Source organism: Cryptomeria japonica, chromosome 3, assembly GCF_030272615.1.
Source record: "Cryptomeria japonica chromosome 3, Sugi_1.0, whole genome shotgun sequence".
NCBI classification, from domain to species: domain Eukaryota; kingdom Viridiplantae; phylum Streptophyta; class Pinopsida; order Cupressales; family Cupressaceae; genus Cryptomeria; species Cryptomeria japonica.
In genome coordinates, this window is record NC_081407.1 from 516165042 (window position 1) to 516177634 (window position 12593).

Genomic DNA, 12593 nt, shown 5'->3' on the forward strand with positions numbered 1-12593 from the left:
ATAGAAAGAGAATCGGGTTGAATAAGAGATGGATCCACTTTGAGCTTATACAATGAATCAATGCTACAAATATTAAGGCTAGACCCATTATCTACTAAGGTTCTTCTTATACAATTACCATTGATAAGAACAACAATCATAAGAGAATAATATTGATTGTGGATCTCATGAAAGGGTAACTCATCTTGTGTGAACACAATTTGAGCTTTAGATTCTTTCATAGGATCAATTAAAGAAGTTATATTATTAGGTGTCCCATAGAGATTGTTGTTCTAAAAAATGAGTAACCCAAGTTCACCTGCAATCTATCTATGAAATAGCCAATTTCTATCTATGAAACATTTCAGGGCTTGGGATAACATAATAAGGATAAAAATCCTTCTACTCTTCATGCTCTGCAAAACCTAGGTGGGTGTACCTTTGATGCATAAGATTAGACCCTCTACACACAAGACAGAAAGCATCAAAAAAAGCAGATAGATCTCATTAAAGGTTCAAAACAAGGAGGGTAATGTAGATAGGCTAAATCTACATTGACAACTCAACAGGTTTGAACATGAGATAAGTGGAACATTTCCACAAAACAGAAAAGAAAGATATTCTGATTTGATTTTTAAAGTGCTGCAAGTAACCTCTAGCTGTAACAGATCAGTGCCTCAATCCGGGCATAGAGTCAATACAAATAACCACAAATGAAATCCAAGCTACACATCAAATTCATTGAAAAAATATCCTTGTATTAATGCCTGACATTAATACATTCTAAACTCAAACAAAGGATCATACATATCCAAACATTAATTCCGTTTCACAATTTTTGCTCATAGAATTTAAATCCCTTCTGTAAAGGATGCCTAAGAATAGGAATTACACTCTCCCGTGGGAGGATAAACCCAAACTCCCTTGAAGACTGGATTTATTGAAATTGAAAAAATGCCTGAAGACAATCCAATGGGTCGCATATATGCCTTACATATATGCGACCTGCAACTAAGAATTTATAGCTAAATGCATCTATTCAATGACAGAAGAATACGAACTTCAACAGTTACAAATCATAAAATTAAATGCACCAGATTGGAACCCCTCTTGGAAACCTCCCTTCGAGAATTTCTCAAAAATTGGAACCCCTACAAATGAGAAGAATTGAGAATATAAAGAAGGGGGAAAAGATCAGATCTACATCACAAATTGCCAACTGTCCTCTTTCCCCAACTGGAAAATTATTGGCATCCTTCCCCGTGGAAACTACTCTTAGAATATCTGATATTTGTTGAAACTGATAGAAAAAACCAACTCCCCATTCCGAGAGCTTTCCAACGGTATGTAATACTTGCATATTTGGGAAAAAAATAACCCCTCAACCATCAATCTCTCGAATGCACAACAACCATTTAAATTTTTGAATTTTTACTATAGTTGGAACTATATATGTAATTTTAATTTTTCCTTTGTTGTGCGTCATTCGTGCCATGTGTCACAATCTGATTCACTCGTGGGTACACTTGGGCACCACCTAGCCTGTCACCTATCTGCCACCTCACCTTGAGACGGACCTGCCACTGGACTTGGGCCCGTCTTGTCGCCAAGTCATGATGATTAACCGGTGAGCTATTTCTTATCGCGGTATAGTGACAACCATTGGATCTTCTCGGGCTTGCTCGATCTTTAACTTGCCTGAGCTGCTCTCCTATCGAGTCCCAGCACTTGGTTGCTAAGTTGCGATAGTTAACCGTCGAGCATTTTCGCATTGCGGTATAGCGACGGCCATCAGATCATCTGCAACTTGCTCGCTTGTTAATTCGCCCTTTTGTCGCAAATTTGGATGCCTCGGGAAGTGTGTGGGGGTGCGAGGTCCATTGGGTCGCCAGACAGCCTCTTGCCAAAAGCCTTTAAGCTTTGACACCATGAATGTGTGCAACTTTACATTTAAATACAAAAGATTTCCTATGCACAACCAATGTGGGATAATGGCATTATGCCTGGTGATTTCATTTGCTTGAAAATTTTTGAGCCTTTCCTCTGAACACATGAGATGATGGCTTTAACGCTTGCCAGTTGAAATTTGCTTAGAGGTTTATTGCCTTGTTCACACCACGCGAAGGAGGAGGGAGGCTCTGCACCTGCAGATTGCATTCGCTGAAAGTTTCTGAGGCTTTTTTCAACAGCCACGCACCACCTACCAAGTGTATTTGCCAGTTTTAACTTTTCCAAACCATGCCAAAATGGGGATTTTGGCATTACACCTGCCAATTGCCTTTTGTTTGGAAGTTTCATGTGCAGGGAGGAGCTAGGTGCTTTGCCTGGGGGTTTCAATGGAAATCGCTTTACCCATACCACCACATGAGGGAGGAATTTGACATTTATACCTGCCAATTTCATTGGTGAAAGCTTCATATCCCTTTAAAACCCCAATTGGTGCCCAAGAGGAAAATAGTTTACACATGTCAACTGCAATTGTTAAAATTTAATGGGCTTCTCCAAACACCATGCACAGCAGGGAGAATGCTACCAAAATTTGAAAACTTTGGTTTTACGCCCTTTCAGCTATCAAATAGCCAAGCATCTGCTTCAATGTACCATTAATGCCCATATTTATCTTATAATATTCTCTAGCTTCTTCTATATCTCTTAAATCATAAAACACATGATTTAAAATAACAATTTAAAATTTGCCTGAAAAAACACATGAAGCTACAAGTCAGGTCGGGCCCAAAAGTGAGTCTGACTAAATTTTTTTTTGTTTTCATGCCATTGACCCTTCAAAAGCCTTCAGGCATCTTGAACATGCCTCCGGAGTTGATTTGAACCATTATCCGATCATTAAACTGAGTTTTGCAACTGAATGGCAACTTGCAACTTTTAGGTGCTTGTGTCATATTTTTCGCATTTAAACCCAAAGATGCATTTTAAAAACTAGTCAAAACAAGTTTTTGGACTTCACAAACTGATAGGCGTACTGTCTGATATACTGGCATTTACTCTGCAAAACCATTAATCAAGACGAATCCCGGGTGAAGAAATATTAATGCACAAAGTTGATTAAATGGCTCTGTCAGCATTTGAACTTGATAAAATCAATGTGCAAGGACCACAAAGTGCACACATTAAAAATATCAAATGGTCTCCGTGGATCCCCAAATCTGGGGCATAGATACTTTGAAGTACAAGGAAAACCATGAAATTCTCTCTTTGACTGGGAAGCTGATAGGGTGCAAATGGTGAGCTCATGAAAATGGCAACTTAACAAAGGCAACAATGAAAGTGCAAAAAACTGAATAAAATGGCTCAAGAAACCATCTCGAAAAACTGATCAAGTGGATTGGCAGGAGCTTCAAACCGGAACATAGCTTGTCTTTCATACTAGCAGTAGCCTGAAATAAACATCATGACATGAAACTCAACTGGGCATCTTTTACACGTGCAAAGTAGGGCTTTGACTAGCTGTTGAAACAGGGACTTATGCAAACAATACAAACTGCAAATGGATTAAGCTTACCAAACTGACCAAATGAATTGATGAAGACTTGAAACTTGGCATGTAGACTCAACTATATGCATACAGTTCAGGGGCAGATTCCTTTTAACATGAGAATCAACTGGTCATGAAATGCAAAGCCTCAAAGTAAGCTACTTGGTAAAATCTGAATTTGTACCTATGATGGACTTTCAACTCACCCCTTGAAATGGGTACTTGATAAACTGATCCAAATTGAAATCTAAAATTTGTAGAACACTGCATAGGTCAAATGAAAGGTGTAGGACACATTTCCCAAGCCTTACCCCTTGACAATCAGCTGGCTCCATTTTACATGCCCTCAAACTAGACCATTCAAGTTTATTCACTAGGTATTCATGTGAAATTGCAGAGCAAAATTTTGAAATGGGCCTCTCAAATTCATTCAAATTTATGAGTCCCAATAGTGGCTCTGACTGGGGATGGTTGATATCAAGATCAACACAAGAATCTAGAATCTTTGGTAGAGAAGACCACCTAAAAATAGATTGCTTCTCTTCTTCTCAAAAATAGGGGTTCCTTATTCTACCCAAACAACAGGGCTCCTTATTGAAAACCACACAACTGAAAGCAAAGCGACTATACAAATGTACAAACATACTTACAACTGATTATACACTGCCCCGAACAATCTTAGCATTTACCTCTGTCAAAAATCTAATTCTCATCACCTGATGTAATGATCCAAACAGAGGAAACTTTCAACAACAACTAAGCATAATCCTTATAATCAACCCCTTTCATCTCATTACTACAACAGCTGGTGTGCACACCTTTTGCCTGATTTTGAACTTTATAGCCACACACTACTTTAACAAAAGTAAAATCATGAGACAAATCACTATAAAGGTCTTCCCACAAGCTGCCATACATTTCACTATCCCAATCAACTCTATCCTTTGCAAGGGCATCATCATGCTGAATTTAAAAAATAAAACATTCATTTTCACCACTGTAGTTCTCATCAGCACATGCCTTGTTATCATTTAAATTCATAGAATGCGGGACATTAATAACCAATTGATACAAACAAGGAACATAAACATTTTGGTCCAAATGTGGTACTTCACTATGTTAATCACACTTTATATTATCCTTGTTCATCATTCTCAATACATCAGCATTCTCAACATCCCAATCACGAAAAAGAATGCATACTTCTGGCTGAAGAAAATTCTCAGCTAAATCTTTCTCATTCAGACTTACATCCACCTGAAAAACTTCCATTTGTGGTCTGAAATAATCATCACACAACCCATGCCTCTTATGTTCATCATGAAGTAATTTTTTACAACACATGCTACTGTTGTTTGGAACTTCATCAACATCAAAAACTTGTTCAACACAAGGGGAAACTTCAGCATTTTCATCAATGACATCAACCCTATGAACATTTATATCAAAGGCAAAGAACTCCATATATAGTTCAAACATGCCATCAACATTCACATCCTCTTTATAGTATGTCTCACTTTGAAAACCTTCAAATGTAGGTTCATCCAAATCTGAAAATGAATTATAATCATTATTCTCATTTTCATTGGAATTATCTTGGCGAGGAATATCAGCATGTATATCAAGGTAACAATGAACTTCAACGGTTTCATCATTGTTACTGGCATATGAGTAATTATCCACATCTTCACAAGCAATAAGCTCTTCATCAGCATATGCAGAAATATTTTTCAGGATTATGGACATCAATATTTATGTCAACAAAAGAATTACTGCTGTCTTTAGCTGTATCTTCATGACTGTGGTTCTCACATTCTTTTGTTGATAATTCCTTGTCATAAGACTTCTCTTCAGCCTCTGCTGAAACATGGTGAGTATTTGCAATTTCCTTCATGTTATCATTAATTGATGCATTCAATTGTTCAATCCTTTCAAGAAGAGTTGCACACTGTCGTTCAACACTTTCATGTTTACCATGATATACATTAGTGACATGTAAAGACCAATCCTCATCACCATCATTGTTTTCATCATCATCATCGTTATGAGATGCATGATTAACTTCATCAGATGAATTTCTAGCATGTTCACTTAAATTTTCACATTGCAAAAGGTCTTTATTCATAACTCTCAGGCTCTCCAACATTTGAACTTTCTTGTCCGCAATTACAAGAGCTTTTCTAAGTTCCACAATCCTCTACAATTGAATTGCACTTTGCTATTCAATGCAACATTCTTTACAAATATGTTCATCAATGTGGGTTGTATTTTCATTGCAATCATGTGCACTGTTAAAATTTTCTGAATTAATTTGGTGCACAACTTTCATATTAGAAAGATCATCAACATGATTACAAGAAGTGAAATATGAAAGTACTCTCATTTCATCTTCAGCACAATTGGCATTATCAATATCTATATGAGGATCAACCATTGTTTGCACCAAACAACTTTGATTTTCATTTGGAATTTAATTATCAGTGTTGCCAACACAAGTATGAACACCAAAGCTTTGAATATTACTTCGCACTTCACACTTAATTGCTGCATTACAAACACTATGACAGTGGACACCGATAGAATAAAATCCTTTAGGAATACCATATTTTAAGTTTTTCTCTATGTCCATGGTTGTCACAAAAGCCTGATGTAATGTCTTTGGCTCTTTATCCCTCAACCTGTAACTCTATCTTACTTCCAAAGGCATCCAAATAAATCACTAAAGACACTTCGTCATTTAGTCTATACCCTTTTGGGATCTCAACCAGTGCTTTGGAAAATCTGACATTGAAGGCTGGCACTAATTCACCTTCCTCAACTCTAATCTCCATCGACTTCCTCAGCATATCATTAAAGTTTATTCTCTTAGCAAATTGCTCAAGAAAAGATGCAACTAGTTCTTCCCATGAGGGAATAACAACTTCTTGCACACGAGAACCAAATCCTGGCATCCCTTTTCAAGATCCACACAAGCAACTTCATGCAAATATCCTCATGATAGATATCATAGTCATTCATTAAATCAACAAAGTTTTGCACATGCATTCTTGCTGATTGTAATTGGTCCCCATTAAACAATGGTAAGTGCTTCCTAATGTCACTTGGAATCTGATTTGGGTAACCAGGTATGCCATCAAAACAGAATGACACATAACCTTTAATAGAGAAATTTCTACAACAATCCATTGCTAGCTACAACCTTGCTTGAATACATTCACTATTTTCAACCAATAAGAATTATTGCAGCTAGAGTCTGCCTTCCCTATTATTCAAAATACTTCACCCATGCTTTAACTGAAACTTTTCAAAACAGGAAGTATGTGAAGTGCAAATTTATTTTCCTTTCTATGGTGACCTTTTCACCTAATAAGGAACAAATAATTATCTCAACAATGAGGAATACCAGGAGTAAATTTACTGTTGTTGTTCACTTCATTTCTGACTGAGAATTTGAAGAGCACCTCCAAATCTCAGGTTCGTTCTTACAGAGTCGCCACCTCCCTAAGGAGGAATAAAATTTCAACCACTAATCTTCACTCTGAAACACTTTTAGATTTCTGGGTCACACCTCACAGCAGAGTCACATAATATTTTCAAATTTCACAGCAACAAAACCTTCCAGGATATACACTTTCAAATCTGAAAGTAACTTTCAGATTTATAAACTTTTGAGACTCTTCCCCAAATGAATTTTGGTGAGACTCATGGATTTGACTTGACAAAAATTTTACATTCATTCTTCCCCAGCAGAGTCACCATTTTTATTGTTCTAAAAAATGAGTAACCCAAGTTCACCTACAATCTATCTTTGAAATAGCCAATTTCAATCTATGAAACATTTCAGGGCTTGGGACAACATAACGAGGATAAAAATCCTTCTACTCTTAAGGCTCTGCAAAACCTAGGTGGGTGTACCTTTGATGCATAAGATTAGACCCTCTACACACAAGACATAAAGCATCAACAAAAGTAGATAGATCTCATTAAAGGTTCAAAAACAAGGAGGGTACTATAGATAGGCTAAATCTATATTGACAACTCAACAGGTTTGAACCTGAGATAAGTGAAACATTTCCACAAAATAGAAAAGAAAGATATTTTGATTTGATTTTTAAAGTGCTGCAAGTAACCTCTAGCTGTAACAGATCAATGCCTCAATCCGGGCATAGAGTCAATACAAATAACCACAAATGAAATCCAAGCTGCACATCAGATTCATTGAAAAGATATCCCTGTATTAATGCCTCACATTAATACATTCTAAACTCAAACAAAGGATCATACATATCAAAACATTAATTCTATTTCACAATTTTTGCTCATAGAATTTAAATCCCTTATGTAAAGGATGCCTAAGAACAAGAATTACACTCTCTCGTGGGAGGATAAACCCAAACTTCCTTGAAGACTGGATTTATTGAAATTGAAAAAATGCTTGAAGTCAATCCAATGGAACTGCATATATGCAACATGCAACTAAGAATTTACAGCTAAATGCATCTATTCAATGACAGAAGAATAGGAACATCAACAGTTACAAATCAGAAAATTAAATACACCAGACTGGAACCCCTCTTGGAAATCTCCCTTCGAGAATATCTCAAAAATTGGAACCCCTACAAATGAGAAGAATTGAGAATATAAATAAGGGGGAAAAGATCAGATCTGCATCACAAATTGCCAACTGTCCTCTTTGCCCAACTAAAAAATTCTTTGCATCCTTCCCCGCGGAAACTACTCTCAAAATATCTGATATTTGTTGAAACTAATAGCAAAAAACAACTCCCCGTTCCGAGAGCTTTCCAACGGTATATAATACTTTCATATTTGGGCAAAAAAAAACCCCTCAACCATTAATCTCTCAGATGCACAACAGTCATTTAAATTTTTGAATTTTTACTATAGTTGGAACTATATTTGTAATTTTAATTTTTCCTTTGTTGTGTGTCATCCGTGCCATGTGTCACAATCTGATTCGCCCGTGGGTACACCTGAGAACCACCTAGCCTTCCACCTGTCTGCCACCTCACCTTGAGTCGGAACCACCACTGGACCTGGGCCCACCTTGTCGCCAAGTCACGATGATTAACCGGCGAGCTATTTCTCATCGCGGTATAGCGACAACTGTTGGATCTTCTCGGACTTGCTCGATCCTTAACTTGCCTGAACTGCTCTCCTGTCGGGTCCCACCACTTGTTTGCTGAGTTGCGATGGTTAATCGTTGAGCATTTTCGCATTGCGACACCATGAATGTGTGCAGCTTTACATTTAAATACAAAAGATTTCCTATGCACAACCAATGTGGGATAAAGACATTATGCCTAGTGATTTCATTTGCTTGAAAATTCCCGAGCCTTTCCTCTGAATGCATGAGATGATGGCTTTAACGCCTGCCAGTTGAAATTTTCTTAGAGGTTTATTGCCTTGTTCACACCACGCGAAGGAGGAGGGAGGCTCCGCACCTGCACATTGCATTCGCTGAAAGTTTCTGAGGTTTTTTTTCAACAGCCATGCACCACTTGCCAAGTGCATTTGCCAGTTCTAACTTTTCCAAACCACGCCAAAAATGGGGGTTTTGGCATTACACCTGCCAATTGCCTTTTGTTTGGAAGTTTCACGTGCAGGGAGGAGCTAGGCGCTTTGCTTGGGGATTTCAATGGAAATTGCTTTACCCATAACACCACATGAGGGAGGAATTTGACATTTATACTTGCCAATTTCATTGGTGAAAGCTTCATATCCCTTTAAAACCCCAATTGGCGCCCAAGAGGAAAATAGTTTACACATGTCAACTACATTTGTTGAAATTTAATGGGCCTCTTCAAACACCACTCACAACAAGGAGAATGCTACCAAAATTTGAAAACTTTGGTTTTATGCCCTTTCAGCTATCAAATAGCCAGGCATCTGCTTCAATGTACCATTAATGTCTATATTTCTCTTATAATATTATCTAGCTTCTTCTATATCTCTTAAATCATAACACACATGATTTAAAATAACAATTTAAACTTTGTCTGAAAAAACACATGAAGCTACAAGTCAGGTCGGGCCTCAAAGTGGGTCCGACTAAATTTTTTTTTGTTTTCATGCCACTGACCCATTAAAAGCCTTCAGACATCTTGAACATGCCTCCGGAGTTGATTTGCACCATTATCTGATCATTAAATTGAGTTTTGCAACTCAATGGCAACTTGCAACTTTCAAGCACTTGTGTCATATTATCGCATTTAAACCCAAAGATGCATTTTAAAAACCTGTCAAAACAACTTCCTGGACTTCACAAACTAATAGGCGTGCTATCTGATATACTGGCATTTACTCTACAAAACCATTTCTCAAGATGAATCCTTTGTGAAGAAATATTAATGCACAAAGTTGATTAAATGGCTCTGTCAGCATTTGAACCTAATAAAATCAATGTGCAGGGACGACAAAGTGCACACATTAAAAATATCAAATGTTCTTCATGGATCCCCAAATCTGGGGCATAGATACTTTGAAGTACAAGGAAAACCATGGAATGCTCAGTTTGACCGGGAAGCTGATAGGGTGCAAATGGTGAGCTCATGAAAATGACAACTTAATAAAGGCAACAATGAAAGTGCAGAAAACTGAATAAAATGGCTCAAGAAACCATCTCGGAAAACTGATCAAGCGGATTGGCAGGAGCTTCAAACCGAAAATATAGCTAGCAGTAGCCTGGAATAAACATCCTGACATGACACTCACCTGGGCATCTTTTACACATGTGCAAAATAGGGCTCTGACTAGCTATTGAAACAGGGACTTATGCAAACAATACAAACTGCAAATGGATTAAGCTTACCAAACTGACCAAATGAATTGATGAAGACTTGAAATTTGGCTTGTAGACTCACCTATATGCATACAGTATAGGGTTAGATTCCTTTTAGCATGACAATCAACTGGTCATGAAATGGAAAGCCTCAAAGTAAGCCACTTGGTAAAATTTGAATTTGTACCTATGATGGACTTTCAGCTCACCCCTTGAAATGGGTACTTGATAAACTGATCTAAACTGAAATTTGAAAGTTATAGAACACTGCAAATGTAGTACCCCTACTAGTTTGAACTCATTAGACTCATATTTTATTATTGGTTGTTTTCAGTGGATACATTACCATGATATGTTATTCAGATTTTTATGACATTATGCTTTATCTGGAGATGAGATGTATAATTTATTTGTAGTATTTTAGTACTTGTGATTTATGGCATTTTATGGATTATTGCTATGTACTGACATTTTACTTTATCTATGCAATGTGTAATTATATGTTGTGTGTTTACGAGTGTATTGGATGCAAGGGGACGATTTTCCTTCACTTATTTTGGTGAGACAGGGAACGTCGCGATTCTCCTTCATCGGTGTGTATGCTGTGTTTTCTATATTGTATATATATGCATGTGTGGTTCAGTGATGCATATTATTGCAGGTACAAGTACCGGGTAGGTACGGGGTATCGTCTTCACCTGGCTTCACAGGTCTGAGCGTGCCTTATATTTTCTAATGGAAGTGGAGGAGATAGTAGTTGACCCTATTTTTACTTAGTTACACTCATGCGAGTATTGTCAGTTGGTCGTCTTGTTAAGTTTGTTCGGCCTTCGTATTTTGTCATTTTATCTTTTATGGGTAATTGCTTGAGATTTGTTTAATTTGATTGTTTTAAGTGGATTTAATTAATTAATTAATTAAGTTTATGAAATTATTTTATTATTGTATTGTTTATGCATTGAGATTATAAATTTAGTTATTTAAAAGAATTATTAAATTAAGCTGCATGGTATTAGAAATATATTTTTATTTTAAAAATAAATTAGATTAATTGTATTTATTATTTTCTAAAGTTATAATTAAATAAATGAATAAAATGATTAATTAGAATTAAAATATTGTTTTAATTCTTTATTTAGAAAATTAATTAATGTGCATGAGAAAAGAAAAGAAATAATAATGTTTTTTTTTTAATTATTGCATGTGATAAATTTAGAAAATAAAATAAAAATTACTTTTATTCTAAATTTAGGTTTTTGAGAAAAAAAGCTATTGAACTTAGAATTTTAGTTTAAATAGGGGAATAGGTCATTGTTTTAGACACACGGGAACAGGTCAAGAATTTAGGTGAAGAAATTTATTGGAAGTTATTGAAGGGATTAGGGCTCTTCTACAGATTTCTTCTAAAAAAGCTATACCAGGTTGGATAATTTCTTAGTTGTGGGTTTTAGTAAATATTTCTATTTTTTTATGATTGATGTGTGTGTGTAAAGTTATTTTTTTTAAATGCAAACCCTCTTCTAGTGAATTCGAGTTTTGTTTTAAAATCCATGCCTGATGTGTATTTCTAACTTATGGGAAGTATGTAATTTTGAGAAAATTAAGAGAAATTATTATAGAAAATTTGTCAAGATTTTAGGATGCATGGAAATCGCAAGATTTGTGAGAAAGGGTATTTACCTAAGAAATTATCTCCTCTCGTTTGATTTTGTTTTGGCTATGACAGTTTTGCTTATTAATGGAATCTCTGAGAAATGGTTTTATTACCTTAAGAAAATAAATTTAATTACACATTAAATTTATTTGGGTTAATTAAATCCTAAAATATATATATATATATATATATATATATGAAGAAGGATTAAATTATGTGGAAATGGAATTATTGGAAAAATATAGTTTTTTATTATTACTGTTAAAATTTTATTAAAAACAAATATATAAAAAAAATTTAAAAAAAATAAAAATTTAATTAAAAAAAATTAATTTATTAAATTTAGTGGGGAGGCTATGCCTCTACCCACGTAGCTTTACCTTCAGTAGTGGCTGCTGCCATAGGGCAACAACACTACCTAAGGGTAGCGGCTACTGCCTTAAGACAACAACACTACCCAAAGGTAGCGGCTGCTGCCATAGGATAGTAGCGCTACCTAAGGGTAGTGCTGGTTGCCTATGGTAGCACCACTACCTTGGTAGCCCATCACATAGTTTAAAAAAAAATTAATTTTAATTTTTTAATTTTATTTGTTATTTAGTTTTTTTTTTTTAAAATAATAAATAAATAATAATAAAATAATTATAATGTGTTAATATATATATGTA

General features: G+C 35.7%; 1 protein-coding gene across 1 annotated transcript in view; it reads left to right on the forward strand.

Annotated features, from left to right (window-relative positions):
• Positions 1 to 11061, forward strand: part of LOC131060201 (uncharacterized protein ycf45) — a 288117-nt gene extending 277056 nt beyond the window's left edge. The window contains exon 9 of the mRNA XM_057993353.2: positions 10933 to 11061. Coding sequence (XP_057849336.2) covers positions 10933 to 11007 — 75 coding nt within the window. The 3' untranslated portion in view covers positions 11008 to 11061. The remainder of the gene's footprint in view (positions 1 to 10932) is intronic.
• The last annotated feature ends 1532 nt before the right edge of the window (positions 11062 to 12593 follow it).